The following is a 24,793-nucleotide window of genomic DNA, read 5'->3' on the forward strand; positions in this document are numbered from 1 at the left end:
CCTATTAGCAGGGATTTGCCTGGCTTGTACAGCTTATCCAAACTGGATGGCAATTCCCACAACATTTTCATTTCTTCATTCAAAATCAAATCCACAACAAACCAATCCAGAAAACTCAAGAACATTTGAGAATCATTTGTTGGTCAAAACACCACAGCAAATTCCCCAGCTAAAATGTTTATTTCTTTTCTGTAGGAATTGCATTCAGCCTTCTAGATCTCTTCTTATCCATGACAGAACCTACACAAAACAAACCCAGCATTAAATGTAAGGTATCTCTCACTCAGAACAACTGTTCCATTTTAATGCATAAGCAGAATTCCAGGAGAGAAAAAATCAGCTGAGGGTAAACAGCATTGGCAACGAGCTGCTGCCTCATGCCTGGTGCAAAATGCCAACTTGCAGCTCTGAAAGTGGCTCCTCTGCCCACAGATGCTGAATGGAAGGAGAGCCTTGAAAGCAGGCAGGATACAGGGCTCTTGTAGAGCAGGCTGCTTCACAGAAAAACAAGACCAGCTTATCAATGCTATCATCTCCCTTGTACCTAAGCAAAGCAGCCAACCAACTCACCAATACCTCAGGAAGGTCTGCAGACAGCACTGTATCAGCTGTTCAGCAGCTGTAAGAGGCCATTTGCCCTTCAAAGATTATGGCCTAGTGGTGAGAAAAAGCAGGGGATTAGGTACCCCAACATACTGTCCCCACTTTGAGGACACCTATAGACAGAGAGGTGCCAGCCTCAGCCTTGTGGACGTGCTGTCACAGAGCACCTTCAAGTGTAGGTGTGATGCTACAAATTGAGAGCTAATCTGGGACTGACTGACTTCACCCACATATAGAAAGGAAGGAGGTGAAGGAGGAGCACACTCCTCTCTGAGATGAAAAAACAGGGACTCTAGACGCAGAAGAGAAAATAGAAGTGGTGTGGAAGCTGTTTGTTTCTCATGTGCCTCCATCCCAGACTGAACAGTTGATTCAGGAAAGGGTGGGAGATGGGCAAAGTTTTCCTATCAGCTCCACTTGCTGGCTTGTCCAGACAAGATGGCATAATGGCAATTGCAGCTGGTAAAGGTCAGCAGCCAAGATGAAAGGAGGAGGGAGCTGTGACTCAGAAATGTGTCAAGCCTTTCTGGGATTTTTCCTGGGTGGTGTGGTTCACACTCCACCTCTCACTTCAGGCTCTGCCTCAAGCCAAATTAGTTCAGCACACCCGAGACACCTACTGGAAATAACTTGGATCCATCAGGGGGTGTGTGAAGCACTGGCTCTTGAAGCTCTCCCCCATACTGTTTTGCCAATATGCTTTAGTATTAGCCTAGGTCAGCTTCTTCTAGGATGAAAGGATACCTTGGGTAGCTCCTACACGTTTTGCCACTGTACTCCTCCAGTTCATAACCACAAAGCTGCCAATCCAGAACAACTCACTTGCTGATTTCTGTGATATCTCAGAGACCAATGGACAGCCAGTAGGTGATAACATTTGATGACTATCTAGACAGACTAAAGGTGCACTGAAGACCAGATCAGACAACACTGACTACCTAGCCACAGCAAAAAGTTGTGACATACCTATCATGTACATATTTGACAGGCAGAAGATTTTCTTACCCAGGACATTCATGCCATCCTTAAATTCAAGTCCCTTCTTAATGACCATTTGGGCCTCAGGTGGTGCTGTTTCATTCACCATAGCAATAGCAGAATCAGTGACATTAGGTGGCTCTTCAACAGGTAGTGGCACCAGCACTTTCTTGGTGACAGTTTGGATCTGAAGGCAATAAAAAGGGAGGATGAGAATGCAAATAGACTGAATGCATCCATATGGTAGATAAGAAATTAATAATAAAAGGTCTTCACTTGAAATTCCAGGGAATTATATTTTCAAAGGATTAGATATCCATTCCACAACCTCTTAACCCTTCTTCCAAAACTAACTTTATTTTTCAACAGTTTCAAGTGCTACAAAGTACTGGGAGTCTTCCTCATGACTGTAGTGTGAAAAGTATGGCAAATGCATGTTTTTTATCACTACAATGAAATATTTTGCAGATAGTTAGTCCCTTAGGCCAGGCAGTTCACAGAGTGCTTCCCATACTGTGTGTTACAAGCTGATACCATTTGTTTAGCACCAAAAGCCAAGTGCCTCTAGGATCAGTCATGGCAGCAATTCTGCAGTAAGGCTTGTTATTCAGGGTGCTCTGTGCATCTCAAGTCATGGTTGACTAGTTAATGGTTAACTAGAATAAAAAATTCAGGACCTTTCCAACATTTACAGCTTTTGAGCTCTTGACTGCAAGAGCACAGTCCCCTGAGCTCTCTAATTAAAATATTGTGTGGGATAGATAACAGAAAAATTACCAATGCTGTCACATACAAATCTGACCACCTGAAAAAAAAAGAAGGCATCAGCTTCTGAATGTATTTGGACCCTCTCCTGGCACATGAAAGTCAGGGTAAAGGAAAAGCTGGGAAAGAGTGGTAGGAGGACAAGTGAGATTCAGGTTACAGCCGGGGGAAAAAAGGGAGGAGGGAGTGGAAAAAGAGAGATCTGTGATTGGCTTCTTTCAGAAGGGATGTTTTCCTCCCACTTCACACCTTGACCCTTTTTCTGTCTCTTCATGGTCCTGGAACAGTCAAAATGGTTTGGAAGCTATGACTGGCTTGCCATGTTTTTCCACCTGCTCCCTACTCCCCTTGGACCTAGAAATACTGAGCAAGATAACAGAAACTGTGCATTAGCTTTTCAAAGAACATTTGCATCTCTTTCTTGTTGACACAGACATTGTAGTACTATGGATGATGATCCAGACTTGATCCATATGGCTTAAAGCCTTATGGTTTTAAAATATCTTACGTCTCTCTTTCTGAAACCTGCTGCCTAAATCTGGAGAGGAGGATATAGACAGAAAACCTACACAGCTTTGCATGAGTAGCCCTTCAGTTGTCCTGAAACCACCTAACATTCTTGCCTGTCTACTTTTTTTCAGAGTTAAAGTTTATCTGATTTTGTCAACAGAGTACTTTTCTATGTGTGGTATTTAGAATGTAAAGAGTAATAGAAATTAGAGAAATTAGAACTGAGTAATAGAAATTAAGGTTAAAATATCAACTCTTCACACTCACAAATTCCACTACAGTCACTTAAGTTAAAGGTCCTCAGCAGTCCTTTGCATAAGCCCACAATCTCTAAAAATGCTGAGTCTGACATAAAGCTTAGATTCTGACCACACCTGAGACTAAAAAAAACATTTAAATGTCATAATCATATTCACAGATGGTCACATGGTTTTTCTGCTGGAAGAGCAATTTTCATTATAAATTTAAACTTGCTTGTGGACCATGGGAAAATTCAGGAGAGGTTGAAATTTCATGATAGCCACAGTCCAGTTTGCAAATGAAGAGTTCCAAAGCTGCACATGAACCTTGGCTTTTGCTTGGTTGCAATGGAAGGCAAAAAAACCTCCCCCCACACTGTTCAGCACCATTGCTGTACACCCCTCAGAACCACTCTTTGCAGGATTACTGCAAAATATTTCTTCTATCTAAGGCTACCTGGAAACTCTGAGTATCTATGGAGAGACACTCAGTCTCAGAGACTCAGAGTCTCTCCTGTATGAACGTAGGAAAGAAAATATATGCTGACATCAGTAAAGCAGATTATTATCCTCTTAAAGAGAGAAGAAAGTAAAGCCTAACTCCTTACAGAGGAGTTAAGGGCTAACAAAGCAAAAGTTCCATCTAGTCACACTTCACAAATGAAATGTGGCTTTGTGGCAGATGTTTTCACTAGAAACTAGTCTGGAATCTGCTAAAATCAAACACTGAAAAACCAAAAAGCTCTTACTTTTTATTTACTAAATTAAAAATTAACAGGTGAAATTAGTGAGCCATAACTAGTGAAATAATCTGAACATAGGTTTTTTTAAAAATGTTAGTATTATTTTTTCAGTGTGTGTAATACTAATCTGACACAGGTAGCTTAATTCTGCTTTTTTTGCCCCTTTGTCAGGATATTTGACCACTTTTAACAGACAAGAAACTGAATTTTCCTCTCTTCCACAGTTCAAATGAGGGAGAAGAAGAAAAACCATAAGCACCCCACTTTCCCTCACTCAATTTTGCACAAATACATTTCACATTACATGTGATGTTTAGCCACCAACAGTTTGACCACATGACTGACATTCCCATAATGATTTGGAAATATTGAGAATGTTCTCCCTCTAAATCCCCAAGGATTATATGTTTTTGTGTGGAAGTCCATGTAAGAAATGAAGCAATCCAAGCCCTTTTGGCAGTTTAGGTCACCCTTCATTCTTCCACTCTCCCATGGCCTCTTCTCCCTTCCCCCACTTCTCGCTACGTTTTTCTCTGGCTATAACCACAGCACCAGCTATCACGCCATTTCACACAGGAACACTTAAGAACAGGTTTGGCAACAAATCCTGTTACATCAAAAAAACCCAAAACCAACCCAACCCCCAAAAAACCCTGTCTGCATTACTTTCAAACAATTCAGTTGAAGGGAAAAGCCGCTTATATACAAGAAATATGCTTAAGCATATTTTACCTCTTAAAGTCAACGTGTTTTGATTAAGCACTGGTGAAAAAAATTCAGGCAAAATTAACCCCCTACAGAGCAAGCAACACATTGTGCAAGCATCCTTCCTTCCCAGCATGCTCCAAAGCTGGTGAGATGGAGCCACCTGTAGGTGCATCAGCCCTTTGGATCTATTATCCCCACGTCATCTGGACTCTAACACAGCAACAGAGGTTATGAGAGGTTGGGTTTTGGGGTACATTTTTGGCAACAAGATGGAATGATGATCGTCCGTATAGTCCTAACAGGGCATTGCAGAACCATCATCTCTGTAATTAACAGCCAAATTAAAATTCAACCTGAGTGAAAGACCAAGCCAGCATTCATGACCATAGATACTGTACGAAAAGCATGAAGAAAATTAAAGATTACTTAATAACAAAATTAAAACAAACGTCATAAAAAACACTCCCATGAATTTAAATAGTAACTGCAACATAAACCAAGGCAGCTATAAATAATGTTGGTTCATTTACCTGCTCAAGACTTTATACCTGTATTCCTCTTTATATCATCATTTCTCTGATTAACCTGAACAATGACATTAACTCAACAGACAACCCTGACAAGATGTAAAGAGTATTACCAAGGAGCAGAAGGACTTACCTGCTGAAAGCATGCTTGAACCAGATTTTCAGGGAACAAGTTTCGGATCAAATCCAAGAAGGCATCCAGACTAGATACCTCATCATTCTTCTTCCCTTGACCAAGCTGTTTCTTGAGTTTTGGATTCCCTGGATGGATGGCTAAAACCAGAATCACGCCCAGCACAGCAGCAATAATAGTGGTGGACATGTAGTAGACCATGGCTCTTGTCCCCAGGCGGCCACTTGCTTTAGCATCTAATCCAGACAGTCCTGCAGGTGTTTAAGATACAAGCAAGTATATTGACACTCAATATCTAATTAAATAATTATAAAATAAAATCCTTCATAATTTTCAACATTTAATGACTACCTCTGGGTGCCTGCTTTCATCCCTGTGATATTCTCACCATTAGACAGATTACTGATGCTTCTAGCTCTAGTTCTTATGTGTGCAGTGTCTACTGCTAATAATTTGAAGAGGAGCATTTACAACTCCATCTAATTGCAGAGGAAGCATTGAAAAATAGAGAAGATCTCTACCATCTTTTGCCCTTGACTTTTGCAAACTGGTCACGGTCTGACTGACACCACACCTTCAAGAAGGGTAGGCTCACTAGTTTCCTGCCATTTTATTTGCAAGGTCTAATCCAGAAGTTAAATCAAACAGCACATAAAGAAATTTCTGATAGTAGCATGTGCACATGTGTTTGGAAATAAATTCACTGGAGCATATGCATACTAAAGCCAACCAAGTTATTCAGAAATTTACTCTGAAATACTCACTGCAACTGCAAAATGCTGTCAGGATCACACCATTATTCTTCCTACATCACAAAAAGCAAACCAGGTGATAGCTGTAGAAAGCATCTTAAAGTATTTATGGCTAATGGATCTTACCTGTGATTAAACTGGAGATAATTAAAGGGAGGATCAGCATTTTTAGCATCCGCATAAGTATATCTCCTGGGAAGGCTATTAACATGATGATGTCAGGGTCAATAGGTGTTGCTAGGCGAAGAAGACCCCCACACACTGCACCCAGGATAACACCTGGAAGAAGAACATAAAAAGGAGCAGGTGGGAATTGAAAGGAACTGCCTGATATGGAGTACTGCACATATCTTTGAAGAAAATTTGATTCTTAGGGCTCATGTCTTATTCCTTTTTTTGATGCTTTGCATCCTTCTCCTGTGCTGATGTTCTCAAACCTCAAACAAACCCCTCATCATTTATGTGGATAAAGGGATAAAACTTTAACACCCTGCTCAGGATTGACGCTGTTAAAGCATAGATTAGGGAAAAAAAGCCATGTCTACTTTCATTAACATGATCTTTGTGAACAGGTATTTTATGTTTACATCCAGAATGCCTTTTTTTCCTGATCCCAAGCCCAAGCATAATAAAACCTGATAGCAAAGCTTCTGTAGTGGTTCACAGTAGCTATAACTATGAAGTAAGCACCTCTTTGATACAATGAAAAAAAATATGTGTATTTAAAACTTTCTTCTTGGGCAGCATCAGGTACACCTTTGAAAGGTGATTCAAGGCAAGCACTTCAGCAGTGTGGGGTTTTCCAGGCTGAAAATATGGGGATGAAATTGCAGCTCAAGATCAGTTGCAGCTGTTTTTTCAAACAATAACAAGAGTATGTCTACAAATTTGCTGCATATGGCTGTTGCGCTTTCAGAGAAAAAGAAACAGGCAAAGAGCCAATGAACCACAATAAAATGTCAAACTGTTCCGTATATGGAAGCTGCTAAAGCCAGAGGCAATACTCAGGATGAGATCATGGAGCGCTGGCTTACAGCTACAGAAAGGGAAGACAAACCTTAAAACCAGTGAAGTGTAAACTGAGAGCTAAAAAGAAAATGTTGAAGTTTTTGTCTTTTTAATTTTTTTTTCCAAATCACTGAGAGAAAAACATGTAGCGCTTTCAGTTCTACTGGATGACACTGACCTGACTGGCCTTGGAGTATAAATCATACTCCTTTCCAAACCAGATTCCTCAGTGGTGTGGATTTGCTCTGTGTTGTGTCAGGAATACCCTGCTCACCTGAACTACACAAGCAGTGCCCATAGGCATCCTATCTACTCTCTGGCTGTTCAGCTGGAACAGCTGAAGACCACAGACAGGGGCTGTGGTGCTACAGGAACAAATGCAGATACACACAGAGTGTCCAGAGCAGCAGATGTAGCTTACCAAACACAGTAAGAGTCAGGAGCAGATTCTTGTGGAGGGACTGGCAGAACTGCACACATATGTTCCTGGATCTGTGCTCCACTGGATTTAAATGACTTTCATGCATCCGGACTTCTACTTGCTTAGGCATATTGTTGGCACTAGAATAAAAAGTGAAAATCAAGTAGAAGTTATAGCACAAGATGCCAAAAGGGAAAGTCTGGATTACTTCCATCATATATAACTGGGGAATCTGACGCATATTCCACCACCTCCCACATTTCATAAACACTGCATATTTACTGCTCCAAAGAAGTCTCTGAAATGGCAGTGGTGTTTCCTTCTAAAGGTATAGCCATCACAGTATTTTTTGTAGTTATTTCTCAAATTGTAGAGATACAATCAGAATTAATTCACTGGACATATCATCCCAAATGTTTCAAGGACTAAACTACTGGTATGGAGCTAGAAAATTCAGTTTCCCCAAAGATCATGGCTGTTTAATTAAGTAGAAGAGACAGCTGAAGAACAAAGTTTTTATTTGCAGGAAAATGCAGATTTTAATACCTTATTTAATTCCAACTGAAGATAGTAGTTTAAAAAATTAGGATTAATTTGCAAAAGAAAGCATTCAATAACATTTTGCCTAATCTTTTGAAAACATTTAATTTCAAGATTAACATTTTAATATAATCAGAATGCTGATGTCAAGAGAATACTTTTAACTTGGTTATAATGAGACTTGAACAATTGCCACTGAAAATTAGTTAGAAAACTATGGTTTCATTGAATTGGCAATGCTTAGAGGAAAAAGCTTTTTAATAGCTCTGATTTGTATTTGAGGAAGTGTGTTGATGCTGGCTGGATGCCAGGCACCCACCAAAGCTGCTCACTCGCTCCCCTCTGCAGCTGGACAGGAGAGAGAAAATTTAACGAAGGGCTCATGGGTTGAAATACAGACCAGGAGAAATGGTTCACCAAATTCCTTCATGGGAAAAACAGGCTCAACTTGGGGATATCAGTGAAATTTATTAATAACAAAGAGCAGGATAATGAGAAGTACAGCAAGTGCTTAAGAACACCTTCCTGCCACCCTTCTCTCCTACCCCAGCAGTGCAAGGAGACGGGCATGGCGGCTGTGGTCAGTTCATCACCCAAGGCTTCTCCCACTGCTCAGGGAGAGGAGTCCTTCCCCTGCTTCACCAAGGAATTCCTCCCACAAGAGACAGTCCTCTGTGAACTTCTCCAGTGTGGTTCCATCCCACAAGCAGCATTCCTGCCAAAACTGCTGCAACGTGAATCCCTCCCACGGGCACACAGTCTCCCCAAAACTGCTGTAGCATGAGTCCCTCCCATGGGCAACTGTGTCCCTCCTAGTGTTGCAGTGTAGGTCTCTCTTACACAGGGTGCAGTCCATCAAGGACAGGCTTCCTCACCATGGGAACAGGGCCCCTCTCTCCACAAGTCTCCCACGGGCTCACAGCCTCCTCTCAAGCTACACCTGCCCTGGCATGGGGCTCCTCCATGGGCTGCAGGTGTATCCCTGCACCCCAATGGGTCCCCATGGACTGCAGGACCTCACCATGGTCATCAGCACTGCCTGTGGAGGAATCTCAGCTCCAGTGGCTGGAGCACCTCCTCCTCGTCCTTCTCCACTGACCTCGGTGTCAGCAGAGCTATTCATCTTCTTGCATGTTCTCACCCCACTCTTCTCTGGCCACAGTTATATCTGTGCAATAAGGTTTTTTTTTTTCTTTTTTCTTTAATTTGTTATCCCAGAGGCATTATCACCATTCTTGAGTGTCCCCGCCTTGGCCAGCAGCACATTCACATTCACCTTCAGAGCTGCCAGGGCTTGACTCTGGGGGACATGGTGGAAGCTTCCAGTATCTTCTCACAGAAGCCACCCCCTCTCCCCCACTGCTACCAAAAGCAGGCCATGCAAACCCAATAGAAAGTGATACACACATGAGTGAAGGACTGCAAAAGTCATGCCTTTTATATACAAAATATTAAAATGTATTAAAAAAAATGTAAAATGCTACTATGAATCAGACATTCGCCCTAAAAGGTAAGGCTATGTAAATATGAGAAATAGGTAAAGAACAAAATTTTTATTATCAAGAAAATTATACTTTTTGAGATCTAGTCTTATGCCAGATTAGGGCAAAATTTTAGAAAATCTTCCTCTACAACAGTAGACTGAGGTTTACAGACCTCAAACAGGTTTGAAAATATGTATGAAGTTTCAGCGTTCTCAGTACTGAGCCGTTCCAAATGAAGCAAACCTTTTTCTTTTTTATTGTACTACTTGTTATCTTTGTAAAGTTTTTCAACAGAAAATTTGACTTGTAATAAGAATCCAGTTATTTTGATGCGAATATTTCTACAATTTTCCCTTTCAAATAGATATTCCATTTCTTTCCAATACACTCAGTGGTTAAAAAAATAGCACCACTTGAAAATGCATTAGAGAATACTTCTTTTTTATATTTTTTTAAGGGGGAAAACCCCTCCAAGTGTTGTAATCTTTATTCTGCAATTCTAAAAATATTTCACAGCAGTGGTCACAACAAAATGTGCTGCTGACAGTGAAATAACAAAGAATAACAGTGCACATTCTGACAGCTCAAGTGTGAAGCTTGCCTTCGTCTTGAAGACTTATCCATGCAAGTATCAGAGATACACAAGGATTAGCCAGGGGATAATGTGCACAACTTGAGGAATTACAAGAAAGATGAGACAGTGTCTGCAGTTTTCATGCACATGGGCCCCAAAGCCATGAAATCACTGGTGGAAATGCACCAAAACCCCAAGGAACTTGGGATTCAAACTTCGCAACTGAGGATTACAACTAGTTTCACTTGCATTCCAAACATGAATATATAACTTGTTCTGACCTATTATTCACTACAGGTTAATTATATACTCCTCAGAAACTCTGAAATATGGACAGCTGAAACTAATTCAAAAGAAAACCTTGGCATCTTGCTCACTAGTAAATAACTGGGTGGAACTGAAATGGATCAGTAAACAGAAGTACTTGATGATTTTACTTTGGGCTAATCTTAGATTGGTTTCCTGAACCTTTTCCACTTTTTACACTCTCCATCTCTTCAAGATGCCAATCTTCAGCATGGACTGAAATTCTGATAAATATGGGCTTTTATAAGAAAAAAGCAGGAGGAAAATACAGTAACTGTGTACCCATGTTACAGAAAGTGATGACAGATGAATATTAGAACATGAAAAATGGTACCACAAAGGAGTAAGCACTGCTTTTCAACAATGAGATATTTATCACTGGATCAGAGAGGAAGTATTGTTTTGAGGCTTTTGACTATGTTGTGGGCAGAGAGGAAGAGAAAAACTAGTGAAATATAAAGCTTCTGTGAAGGATAAGAGAAGCTTCTTGTGTAGCACATGACAAAATCTGAATTTTGCAACAGAAACTTTCTGTCCGATTACTAGAAGAGAAAAATCTTTTTATCTCAGAGTCATGGAAATTAATCTTCCTTATGCTGAATTTGTACCTCTATTTGCATCTTCTAAATGATGCTTAGCTCCAGAAGAATGTAGAATTTTTGCACCTGAAACATGCAGTCACATGATGAGATAACTGCAAGAAGTGCCTATTGAAGTCAATGGAAGATACACAGATATAAGTCAGGGCAGAGTATGGACCCTTACGAACCAGATCCCCCTGGATCTGTTCTACTCCTCTGCCCTCTCCCACTGACACTCCATGCTTTCTTCATATTCTGAAGACCACAGTGCCATGTTAAAGCATTCAGGGAAGGTACTTAAACATGTATAAGTCCTTCTTGTGCTTCACATTTTCATGCTGATGGAAAAAAAAATGAATGAATGATGGAGTGGAGCTTGACTAGACCCCAGCTCATGGGCAGTACTATACTCAAGTACAAAGCCAGAAGTGTACCAAGAACCAGAGGCCCTCCTACACATCTGAACATCCTTAATTTAATCTCAATGTTAATGGTACCTCTGTACATAGGTAAGAATCACAAAACAGTGAAGAATGCATTTTAGCAGCTGTGATCTCTCGAACATGCAAATTATTACCTTAGTTAAATAAATCATTGTTCCACTGTGCTGAGCTCCTATGGTTACTCAAACAAAGGGCCCATCCTGAATGTTTATCTGAAACCCATCCGACCAAAACATCTTTTAGTCTAACTCCACTGAGGCCAGAACATAAAGACATAAATTAATTCTGCTCATTATTTTCTTATGTCATTATGACAAGCAGCCAAACAGCTAAGCTCCGAAACAGGTCCACAGAGAACTTGTAAGTACTGAGACCTTTAAAGACAATAATATTTACTGCTAACTACAGATGCTTAATAACATTGAGAGGATTTATGAAAAATGAACCAAATATCAGAAAATAAGTAATCAAGTATTCGCACGAAACAGCAGCTCATACTAAACAGCACATACCATGAGCTAGGCATATGTTGTAGCTTTTGAATAATTTAGCAGGATGTTCTGCTTAGCTCTGTCATCTACCCTTCTCCCTTTTTGAGCACTTTTCCCTAAAAAAGAGAGAAACTCCTTTGAGATGAGAAGATTTGATTTTTATTCACCTTAGTAGAGTATAGAACTGTCCCAAAATTAACAGTGTGTATTTTCACGGATTTCAAATATGCTTTACCCTGACAAGGTGATACATAAGTGCATTAATAGAACTTAATATCAGAATTAACTTCAATTTTACTCCCTTTTAAGCAAAGAAACAACCTCTTGCCTGAATAATCAAAAAGTTAGCTACTGTCCCTCATTGTCACAATGTGCACAAGGTACAAGAAAAATAATTGGTCCATAAATATTTGAATTTACATTATCTAAATATTTAGAGATAGTTTTGCATGTAAGATATACAGTGCCATGAGATAATCTATTTATCTGAACTTTTTAGGCTGTAATCTGTTTCTCTTGCTGGTTGCTACCCATAATGTGCCAAAATGCAGGAAAATAATTTATTAAAGCACTAAGGTCACTGGTATTTTTTGTTCCTATTTCCTTCTATACCACTTTCTTAGGTTTTCTCTCAATTCCCTCTGGCTAGTCTGCTCTCTGTATCTCTTCAACTTCTTTCTTGTATTCACACATTCACACTGAAGCTTCTAGAACTAAAAAACTGGGGAGGTGGGGGGGTGGGGGGGAGGTGGGCGGGGCGAGGGTCTGTTTGCTTTTCCTTTACTACCAAATGTAACTCCTTTCCTCCCAAAAGTTAAGGGTTAATGATTTACAAAGTGCTTGAGTGACAATGCCCTTTTATTTTCAGTCAGTTAAAGGGAAAGAACTCTCCATCTCCAAAATACTCCCCCATCTTGGCATGAACCTGTGTGTGACCTGACTTCTTACTCTGATTTAGTTACCAGACTAAAGGGGAAAAATAATCTTTCATTTATATCAAAAATGTAGGCAAAGACCATAACAAGGCTAGTGAAAACAGATGCTAAGGACAATGTAAGTTAAGAGAGACTGTATTTATTTTGTTCAAGGTATTTCAGCTCTGTCAATTAATCACGCAGGTATTCTCAGTATAAAAGTCTGCTTTTTTTTGTAGCAATTACTTCAATTGGGGTAGCAAGAGCTGTTCTTGAGAAAACAACCTTGGACAGACAGGCTTAAGATCAGGGTTTAAGAACTTCTCTTGAGTTACATGTTTGTTGTCAAACCAAGTCCTGGTCTCTTCTGGAGCAATGAGTAAACACCAGCTACAAAAGTCCAATTGTTCCGAGAAGGACTGTTCTTCTTAAGGAAAGAAGAAAAAAAGAGGAAGCATAGAAAGTGGAATCAGCTTTTTTGACCTCAGAATAAAACGTGAACGGACTGCAAAGCTCATCTTGCCAATTCCATAGTACTTACACAAGTGGTTCAAAGGTAGTTGGAGCTGCAATGGTCTAATGAAGTCTGGTGATTCCTCACTGACAGAGCTTCTCCTAGCAATCAGTGGGATTGCATGAGAGTAAATGAGAGCTTAATATGCCCTGAAGAATATTTGCTAGCAGCTAATTTCTCCCCCCACCACTGGAGAGACAGTATAACATTAATTATTAAGGATTACATGCTGTGTTCATGACATGGAGAGGGAGTATGGATCTGCTCCACCCGATGATCAGTTCACTCCTGACTCCTATGTAGGAAATGGTTGCTAAATAAAAGACGAGTGACTAGGAAAACTTATGGAACATCACCAGAACAAAAGGGATTTCACCAGCTGGATGGAAGGCATCCAAACTGTTTGTTACAACTCTGAGGGCTCAAGCATGAGCTCACCAAGAAACTTCTAGTTTGAGTTCAAATAGTGTTTTCTGCTGCTTAAATTAATTATCACATTAACTAATATCACAACAGCTGCTGAGCTTCTTTAGGGAGATGGTCTGTATTTCCACTGTGCCATGCCATGTGCTATAAATCGGGGGGTTTATTTCATATCTTAGGTATATTTTTCAAACCACAATGGAACTGATAAAGCTCAGCTTATAGAGCCAAAATATGACAGGCCATGCAGGTGAAAGAGCTGAAATAATTTTATTGTGGAAAACACACATTAGCTTTGGCACCACTCTTGCTATGTAATGTTCAGTTGTTAAATGTTGCATTATGTATCAGGAAAATAAACTGGTCATGTCTCAGGTTCTGCACAAACATAAAAAAAAGAGTGCAAAACCAAGCACAAAACTCCTACAAACAAGAGTAACATAAGCTTCAGTGTGCAAGAAAGTCTGCATTAACAAGAGTATTAAACTGCTTGCTGCTGCTAAGCCCTTCTATTGAATTTTAACTGCATTGTGTAAGCTTTTTTCTTCTTAGTTCTGAGACATTAATGAATTCTGAATGGAGGTTTAATATGGAGCCTGATTTGGCCTAGGGACTGGTATCACAAGCAACATGCTGAAGTATGCCTTTTTGTAGCAGGAAAAAGAACTTTTCTCCCTGGAACAATTTACAGCCATGTTGTCTCCTCTGAGTTAGCATTTACTGCACATTTTGTGAGTTTAATATAGTCATATGAGTGAGTATAATCACAAGCATACCTGAACAACCAGGGGATCGGGCTCAGCCAGCATGGTCTTATGAAAGGTAGGTCCTGCTTGACCAACCTGATCTCCTTCTGTGACAAGGTGACCAGCTTAGTGGATGAAAGAAAGGCTGTGGATGTCATCTACGTGCACTTAAGTGAAATTTTTTACACCATTTCCCACAGCATCCTTCTTGAGAAGCTGACTGGTCATGGCTTGAGTGGGTGCACTGTTTGCTGGATTAAAAACTGGCTGGATGGCTGGTCCAGAGATGACAGGAGTTAAATCCAGCTGGGGGCAAATCACCACTGGTATTCCCCAAGACTCAGTGTTGGGGCCAGTCCTGTTTAATATCTTTATCAATGATCGGGATGAGTGTTTCCTCAGTCAGTTCCCAAATGACACCAGGCTGGGTGGGAGTGTTGATCTGTGGGAAGGCAGGAAGGCTCTGCAGAGGGATCTGGACATGCCGGATCAATGGGCCAAACTAATTGCATGAGGTTCAACAGGATGGAGTGCTGGGTCCTCCCCTTGGATCACAGCTTCTGCCAGCATGACAGGTGGGGGAAAGCGGCTGGAAAACTGCCCAGCTGAAAAGGAGCAGGGAGTGCTGGAGAACAGCAGCTGAATGTGAGCCAGGGTGTGGCCAAGTCTGTGCCCAGGTGGCCAAGAAGGCCAATGGCATCCAGGCCTGGATCAGCAATGGTGTGGCCAAGGGACCAGGGCAGTGATTGTCCCTCTGTACTCAGCACTGATCAGGCCACGCCTCAAACTTGGTGTTCAGGTTCAGGCCTCTCATTACAGGAAAGACACTGAGATGCTGGAATATGACCAGGGAAGGGCAGTGGAGCTGGGGAAGGGTCTGGGGTACAAGTCTTGTATGGAGAGGCTGAGAGAGCTCGATTGTTTAGCCTACAGAAAAGGAGTCTTAGGAGTGACCTTATCACACCCCAGAACTGCCTGAAAGGAGGCGGTAGCCAGGTGGGGGTTGGTCTTTTCTCCCAGGCAACTACAGATAAAACAATTAAAATGGCCTCCTGTTGCACTAGTGGAGGTTTGCAGAACTTTCCTCATCAAAAATCATTGGAACAGGCAATGCAGAGAAGTGGCTGAGTCACCACTCCTGAGTTAGTTAGTGTAGATGTGGTACTTAGGGACAAGGTTTGGTGGAGGAGTTGGCAATAAAAGTTTAACAGTTGGAGTCAGTGATCTTAAAGGCCTTTTCCAACCTAAATAGTTCTGTGATGCTTCAGTTACATATTCAAACAGCTGATCAGCAGCATCCTTACTGAACCTAAGAAGAATTGTGGTCTGTGTGACCTGACTTCTTACTCTGATTTAGTTACCAGGTACATCTCTTTCTTCTGATTTTTTTAAAGTATTGTTCCATGAGATCATTAAAGAAAACAACTCTTCATGATCTACCTGAGTTTGCAATCCTTAAATTTATGCTACATTTGTTTTTGCTTTTAAAACCCTATTAGAATAGTCATGAGATTTCTACTCATTAAATGCTTCCTTTAAGGGTTTCTCCAGCTTTTAAATCTGGCTTGGAAAACTAAATTGTCCTGTAGAGACAGAGTAGTCTGTACTTCATAGCAGGAGAAAAGGAAAATTAATATAACATCACACTAATTTTTTACAAGTGTATGATCCTTTTTTCCGTATCTATCCAGGTATTTTCATAAACATATATATCACTGTGAAAGAGAGACTTTTTCCCCCCTCAGGGTTTCTTTATGTCTGACTGACTAATGTACTGACTTATTTATTAACTAGGCTGCAGCAATACATCTGAATAACAAGAGAGGTAAAGAAGATGGATCTGCCAAGCAGGAATTCTTTTCTATGCATAATCACACATCCTGTGTATGGCCACATTTGTATGTATGTGGCTTTCAATAATCTCTTTAGACTGACCACAATGCATGGATAATACCTTTTCCTATGCTCAGTTTTTCTTATTGACTTGCAGCTTAGATTTCTTGGAGCATTTCATAGCATGTTGTGTGGAAAAGTATATTAGTCTCTAGGGAGAGATTGTGAACTGAAGTTCCCTTTTCATGGAACCCTGCACCATAAACCACATGAGGCTAACAGATCAATTGAATCACATGGATTTTGTTAGAAAGAAGATAAGTGTATTCTATATAGATATGTATGTAGCTCCATACCTAGGAACTCCTTGGAAGTGTCAGGTAGGTAGGGATAAAGCAACCAGGGTAACACCTAGGTGCTAGAAATGATGAGAGAAATTTCTGCAGTAAATTGCAAAAGGGGAGGTGTGTAACAGCACCTGTGTACTCACTGCATGGTGGGTCTGATGGAAGGGAGCCATGGGAAGCTTTACAGGTGTCCTTCCAATGTGGCAGCCGTGCAGTGTCTTTGGGACCCTGCAGAGCATTGCCTTCAGACATCTCCTACCTAATCTTAAGAAAACCTGACCTGAACACCTCAAAGAGAGTGTGTATTGGAGAGTATGAATTAACTGACTTTGTGATTTAAGTGTCGTGACAAAGCCTGATGGAAAAAGATTAAGCTACAGTTTCTAAGAACAAAGCTAATGTAGTTATTCAGACCTTACACAGGCAAGTGTCCTTGTAGGCTTCCACAGTCCTTGGCAAGATTCAGATTTACTCTGTATTTCAGACTTTAGAGGGATATCAGTCCTATATGCAAGAAGGGCCACCAGTTTGTTTCTTGTTTGGAATAAATGAGGTGCATTTCTATCTCCAGGGATTCTATTCTACACATCATTCAGAGTCTAAAGCAAGAAATTGTGGTTTAGACCAGACAGTATAATACCTACCATAAAGAGGATAATTTATTTATGTAATAATGCACATGTGGAATATCTGCCAATTTGCTCATAGGGCTTTATAGTGGTGTAACAACCTGGGACTGTGCATGCTTCATTACCCAAGAATTATGTACTGAGGCTGAGATGAAAAATTAAGGATGAATCATATTATTATCATCATGGAAAATTATACAATAAGAGTGTGCTTTGTGCAAAAAGTTATTTCCTTACATTCTCAGAAACTCTGAAACAAGTAAAATCATGACCTTGCATTTGCTTCTACTTGGGGTGTGCCAAGCAGTACAAAGAAAAAGACTATGAAATTACTGGGGATTAGCATAGTTTTCAAGAGCACTGAGCAAAGAGTAAGCCGGTGAGAATGTGAGAAGAACAGAAGTGTAGCAGCTCCTAGACATGCTGGCTAGGGACAAAAACGAATAGAAAGAAGAGTGGGGGGGTTTGTATAATTCAGAATAGTCCACAGAAATAAAGACTGATCAAGGAGCTCTGATTGAGATAGACAGTAGGAATTAATTTGTCATGACAAGGGGGAACAAAATGCAGTTTCTCCTATGAATTTATTTCTTGAGCAATGGCTCTTGAAACACCTTTTTTCCTGAAGTAAATTGTCACAGGTTTGTGACTGCAGGTGGCTGCAACAGTGATTTTTGACCACATCACTCACACTGAACAAGTTTCTAGTGGCCATGTAATTCCCCCCTGCCATCGCTGAATTTGTGCATCAGAACTCCACAACTAAGGAAGTCTTAACTAAATCTGAACAGCTATTACCATTCATCTAGACATCATTGTGGTAAAAGGATGCAATCTCTATTGCTTCATTATTTTCTCACCAAATCTGTGTATTAACTATTTATTTTAAAAGTATGATATGTACTAATGAGAAGAAAAAATGCAAAAAATTAGGAAAACCCTCTGTGGCCATCCCATCATGATGGCTTTTCTTCTTACCTACTTTGAAAATTGCCTATAATTTTTGTAGCAGCATGAAAATGCCCATCTACCCATCTAATGCCTCAGGAGTCTTACTCATGCTCTGCTGTAAAATTCCAAGTGATTTCAAAACAATTTCAAAGTATTTTCCAGCTAAAAACAATGATCACAGGTGTTACTGCTTTAACTTGCAAACAAAAGTTCCCTCTCATACCAAAACGTTGTATTTCTTTACCAATATGTTTTAGAAGCTACATATCCAACAAATTGCTTCTCAAAGTACTAAAAGCCCTTTATGTTTTCTGAGAAGTGACTGAGTAGTGCTAGGTTTGCCATGCACATTCAATCAGAAGACTAGAAAAATCAAGACAAAGAATCTCAACCATCAGAGCCACTCTCCGACAGCAAGTGGCAAAGGTCTGAGATAGCTGACCTTTCACATTTCAATATTTTCCTCTAAACCCTGCAAAGGGCACATGTAGATACAAGTTTGACAAGGCTTCAGATAATAAAAAGCAGCCAAAAATGCACTAAAAAATGCATTCATTTCCATGAGATGTTTGTCAATGGGCCAGCATGTAACAGTGCATCCAGCACTAATTCTGTTTGAAAACATTCCTCAGTGCTTCCTGTGGGGAAAAGCTCTAGCTCTCTTCCAGAAACTGTTGTGAATAGAGTCAGAAATTGCACAAAGAGCAACTACTAAGACGCCTACAAGAAAACAGTTGAACTTCTATGCAGAAAATGTCAGCATTTGAATTAGTGTAGGAAAACTCAAAGTCCCAATTTGCTCCTATGTACCCTAATGGATATTAATTATCCTCTGAGTACAGATAATGGTCTTTCTCAGCTGTTCTCCAAAATCTGACTTACAACCATAAAGCTAGTAATTTGATTACTGCAATCTCTGAGTGCCAGAAACCTCTACGAAAGTGCAGAAGTCTCATAGCATAACATTATAAACAGACTATATTTGTTCACCAGTACAATATTACCTCACAGGGTGAAAAGGAAAAAAAATTAAGCTTTTTCTCTCACCATATGAAATATTTAGCTTAAAATAATGCATCCCATTCAAGAAACTCCTTGCCATTCTCTTCTCTTATTTATTTTTTTTTTAGCTTTTCTTACCTAGAATGACAGCTTCTCTTTTAATGCAACTACACTTTTGTTGTAGTCAGACATTCAGATTGCTTTCATCACAACTATTTCTCCAACAAAATTGCTTTGGCCAAACTGCTCATGCTCTTGAAAAACATCTTAACATAAATTTCCTGGGCTGGGCCCTGAAAAATGAAGAAATTTAGTTTTGAAGATATACTAACTCTCTGTAGTATATTAAAGAGATTATAGAAATCACATGTAGCATAACAGAATACAGTTTGAAAAGTGGGATACAGTTTGAAGAGAGCTCCATGTGCTCCTTGGAGCAGTATTTGTGATCACACACAGCAAGCTTTGAAGAGTGTATGCCATCTACTGGAAGCAAAAAGACTTCTTACAGAGGAAGTCCTAAAAAGCAGCAATGACTCTCAGCCAGTGTAAAGCATCTTCTCTGTCTCATGTGCCTTTGTAAATTAGGGTTTGGAGCTTTTTTCCATATTGTGCTTTTAAAATAAATTAAAAACAGTAGTAAACACACTTTGACCACAATCTTGTAAAAGGAGGGAAAAGTTTCCTATTCACATGGACTAGTAATTTATTCTAGTAGCTGCATGAAATGGAATGGACATTCACACAAATAGGTTGCTTGGGTGATCTGCTTCCATTGTTCCCTCTTACCAATATAGCAGAGATGTCTGTTAGGAAACTACACCTAGAAAACCCATTGTGTTAATGTGGGAACTCATAAATACAAAATAGCTTTCAGAAACTAGCATATACTTAGGATTATGGATCTGAAGATGGGTGATTGGGTTTCTTTCTACCTTATACATGGGATGCCTTCAGGGCATGCACCACTTCATCAAAGGATCTGCCTGTCTCCCCCAGGTCTGCTTACACTCATTTTATAGATGCAAAAGAGTTGAGAGAATTTCATCAATAGCAGGAACAAGATTATTTTTAACATTCCAAAATTCTCTATCCTAACAAGTCATTTTATTGAACACTTTATTTTTTCTTGCTTATTTAATATTGTCCACTGGACTGTAGCACCACTTGGAGTAGTCTCAACTGAAACACTGAGTTGTGCCTGGTGTCTTCCTAGAGAGGTGTTTACCTTCAAAACAAAGCAGCATGGTTACTGTATAAGTGTTGAAGACAAGTATTTACATCCAAAACTTTTGAGGCTTAACAGCAGGTTTCATTTCTGTGAGCTGCTGAAATTGGTTTTCTGCATGATACAGCTACTGCCACTGCAGAAGGATCCAAGAGCTTCTGTAAAAACTAGGATGGATTTTCTAACCTTGGCCAAATTCAAACATGGAAACTTGAATTTTTCATTAATGGAGGCCTAAAATGTTTAAATTTCCAGTTATTCCATGGTGTTTTAAAATTAAGAGTGAAACAGGTGAAACTAGAAGGGCCATTTAACTGGGTTTGAAATCTCTGACACTGAGCAGCTCTAGGTACCCGGGACATGGCTATAAGACAAGCAGGTAGCACAGTATTTCCCCAAGTATTGTCCTGGCATTCATCAGCCTGTGGGTTGAGGATTCCAAGTGCTATCCCAATATAAATTGACTTTACTGTATGACTCCTTCAATACAAATTTAGAAAAAGGAAGCAGAAGCACATACCACAAGCAATTTTTCCCATTCTGCCTTGTGAGATTTATAATCTAGATTGCTTAAGGAGAGACCAAGCCTAAAATGGCTTTTCTAAGACAGAACCTCTGTAGAACATGCTGTACAAGTAGAAAGCTTGCAGACTTTTAGCTTAAATTATACTCATCTACATCTCCAATCATAAATTATAGAATAGAATTATAGAATAACCCAAACCACATGCACTATATATGTTTTCCATTGTGAATTCCAAAGCATATTATGTAAACATCATGCCTAGCAAAATGGTGATGTATGGCAGGTACTTTAGTCCAAGGAATAGAAAGCTTACGCCCCATAATGAACTCATCCTAAGGCTTCTGCTGAGTTTTTACAGACGTTTCTACTAAAGTCACTTGAATGTTTACCTAAAGTTGGAGCTATGGAAAATCTCACTCACTTTTGGAGGAAATTATTGCCAAGAAATAAAAAAAAATCTCACACCACTAAAAGTCTAAGCAATGGCTGTCTCCACATGAGTTTGAAACAGGATAGTAAAGCTGTGTGAAGCACGATACTGCTCAGCTGTCACTGGCTCGTCCCCAGGCCAACATGAGAGGAAATGCACACAACTGGAGGCTCACTTTACAACATATCACACCCAAACATGATCTTCTGGTCTTTTAATCTAATGAAAAGAGATCTCCTGGGACACAGCTGTGTTTTAACTTGGCAGCTCTCACACACGTCCTTAAAGTTAAGTATGTGTTTATCTGGCTGGCTGAACTGGTCCCTATCCACTGAACCACAGGAAGATACAGCTCTAGAATTTACTAGGTGACTTCTCATTAAAAAAACCCCAATTTAAAATGGAGTTTTAAACTGCAAACAACTGATGCCTAAATATCAAATTATAGCTAATCGCTGTACATATCCTAGCTTATCTTTTTAATGATGACCAAATATTAGGTTTCTAAGTATTTATGGACATTGAAGCTAATACTGCTTTGAAAGGGCCTAATGGTTATTTTTATTATATGCAGATCATCTAGAAAATTCTATTTAGTTAGGAGGCTTTAGGGAGGCTTTAGCTTATATTGCTTTCACTGATTGCATTTGTATTTACTTGCTTGAAAACTTTAATAGCAAAGGACACTTGAAACAATGATCCATTGCCATTGTCCTGTTGTTTGTAGCCAGGAGTGAGCTGGAGTCTCAGCTGGCTATACTGTCTCGGATTCCTGGCACTCTCACCCAAGCTCTGGTTGTCACTACAGTGACCACAGGGGTCCTCAGTGCAAGTCAGTGCATTTCTTGATCATTTACATTTACAGCTTCTTCTTCATCAGCAGATTGTTCCTTCAAAAACAACAAGGGGGAGAAGCAGCCACAATGGACACACTAAAAATACCAGTAAAGCTGTAGCTGTGTCCATTTAATCATGAACTGAAATTATGAGCAAAGTTTTATAGCACCTTATAGCACTTGTCTGCCACTTTCAGGTTCATGAAGAAATTGCTATTAAAAATCCACAGGGTACATGACCTAGCTTTGCATCCCTGCAAACAATACAGTATGTACTATGTTAATTTCTTGTCTTTGGCTACATGTTTAGTATACAGATTTCAGTGGGAACATTTTAAACATTGTTTTGCACAACAAACCTAAATGAAGAAGCACTCTATTCAAATGCTCTTTAAAACACTGCTGTCCTACCCATGTATCCTGCAGTTACGCATCTGTTTAATTTCTGCCAGATTAACTAACAGGTAACACCAATCAAAGCACAAAGTTTGTACTACTGAAATATTTTTAAAGTTCTGGGAATGAAATCTGTGACCATGCATTCATGTGTCTTTTCTGAAGCATCACAGAGTCACTGACATGAAGTTATCTCATATTTTTGTTCAATTCTCTTCCCCTCTCTCTGTTGCTGCCCACCTCAAGTCTCATACACAAACCCTGCTACTTTCTAATAATTTTAAACTACAGGTTTTCACAGTTGCATTTACTATAACACAATTAAACAGGTCTTGCAGTCTTGCAGTTCCTGAATGTCTTAACTCAGATTCTTCTGCTGCTAATACTTCTTTAAGCAATTGGTGCAGCCCAGAGATCGCCCCACTGCTCAGTGAGTGGCCAAAGCAAACATCTCCTGTGACCTTTTGGCCACTGTATCCTTTACATGGCACCAGTCAGAGATGTTTCAGAATACACAAGTGTCCCTTAGGACATTTACACAAGCACTGTGACCATCTCCAAAAATGATGAACAAGCTCCTTCAGCTGAGAGAAGCCAGAAGATTCATCAAAATCAAAGTATTTTCTCTAGAGAAAATATCAAAGGATTAACTTCTTGAAGAGAAGCCCTCAGCATTCTCTCTAACCAATTTCTCTCCCTGTCTCATCTCCTTCATCTGTCCCTACTCCTCCACAGCAGCAGGTGGCCATTCCCCATTCCTTGCTGTCCCCACCTGCCTGCAGAGCAACTCCAGCTGTGCCATGCTGCCCATGCAGGCAGGCTTCCCAGAATTCAGGTAAAAGTCACCTTCCAGAAATGTATGAGAGTAGCATTTTGAAAAATTTCAAGCCAGAACCAATGCATCACTCCTCTTACTATAATTACTATATTTATTAGATTCCTTGACAAATTCACTTGAACCTTCAAGGGGAAAAAGCAGAGTTTGTTTCAATTCCTTGCAGCAAACTCTCCCTACCAACTGCTGTAGAGATAAATTCCATTGGAAGAAATACTGTCTTCAGCTTTCCTAACATGTTATGAAGTTTTACTCCAAGCAGATTTCAGAAAGGTTTCCCCTGGCAATCACAGCACCACCCATAAAGAGAAATATCTCTTCCCCCTCTTGCTACACAGCAGAAGTCTACTGGAGATGAATGGGCACACCTTTTGCTGGTAAAAAAATGGTGTGTTTTTTCTACAACAAGCACTTTATGTATTGTTATATAGTGTCAGAAGGCAAACCAGGCTAAAAGAAAATCCAGTTTCCTAAGAACTTCATGGAGCTCAAATTTTATCCCAGACTAATGAAAATTTGGGGACACCCATTAACTCCTCTATAGTTTTTGTATTCTGGGCTTTAATTGACAGGTGGCAATGAAATAATTTTATAAAACATTTCACTTTATTTTAGCCTTGGATTTATTCTTATTCTGCCTCCTTCTTCATTGTTCTGCTTTAAACTCTTCAGCAACTGAAGCTTAAAACACTTAGTGGAAAAAAAGAATCTTCCACTGATGCAGGAGGCCGTGATTCTTTTTAGTAACCTGAACAGCACAAGGGCTCCATTTTGGAAGGAAGAAGACTTATCTGAAATGACCCAGGTAATCTGACATACCCACTTTTAGAGTGACAGGACCTAGAAAATATGGTTTATGCTGGAGGTACACTCCTTGCAGCTGTCTTGACTCCCCACAGTGGTTTGAGAGCTGGTGCAGACTTGCAGAAGGCAGCAGAGGCTTGGGCACAGCAGCACCTTACACCACTATCACTGGTGCCTCAAGTCCAAGTGACCTACCATGCCTTGCCTTCACAAGCCAGGCAGCTGGTGAGAACCACAATTAATGACCTCTGCATGTTTGCCTCTGGCTGTTTTAGTAATTTGATCACTTTCATGGCAAAGACTAATGCAAAACATTTTTATCACATAACCTTTTCCATGCATTTCAGTACTGCCTTGCTTGCTTATTTATTAGTAGCACAAATAATGACTCACAGGTGTTTTGCAAGGGATTATTTGTAACAGGAAGCATAGGTGTTAGATGAGAAAATACATTCTTCACTATGGTTAAAAATATATGAAACATGAACAGTAAAGGCAAACAAATACAGTATAGACAGGTAAGTGTAAAAATATATGAGAGCAAAGCTATAAAACAAGGCCTTAACCTCTTCT

General features: G+C 39.9%; 1 protein-coding gene across 5 annotated transcripts in view; it reads right to left on the reverse strand.

Moving 5' to 3' along the window:
• SLC1A2 (solute carrier family 1 member 2) overlaps window positions 1-24,793 on the reverse strand; it is an 88,528-nt gene that overhangs the window by 27,859 nt on the left and 35,876 nt on the right. For all 5 annotated transcript variants that reach the window (XR_013340184.2, XM_077784234.2, XM_085580193.1 and 2 more), the window contains 4 exons: window positions 7,388-7,527; window positions 6,085-6,237; window positions 5,207-5,457; window positions 1,609-1,768 (listed from right to left, as the gene is read on the reverse strand). Coding sequence is in view for 4 of the 5 variants with exons in the window: in XM_021555181.4 (XP_021410856.1) it covers window positions 1,609-1,768; window positions 5,207-5,457; window positions 6,085-6,237; window positions 7,388-7,527 (704 nt within the window). In the remaining variant the exon portion in view is untranslated. The remainder of the gene's footprint in view (window positions 1-1,608; window positions 1,769-5,206; window positions 5,458-6,084; window positions 6,238-7,387; window positions 7,528-24,793) is intronic.

The sequence above is a fragment of the Lonchura striata genome, chromosome 5, assembly GCF_050655825.1.
Source record: "Lonchura striata isolate lonStrDom1 chromosome 5, ASM5065582v1, whole genome shotgun sequence".
In the NCBI taxonomy this organism is placed as follows: domain Eukaryota; kingdom Metazoa; phylum Chordata; class Aves; order Passeriformes; family Estrildidae; genus Lonchura; species Lonchura striata.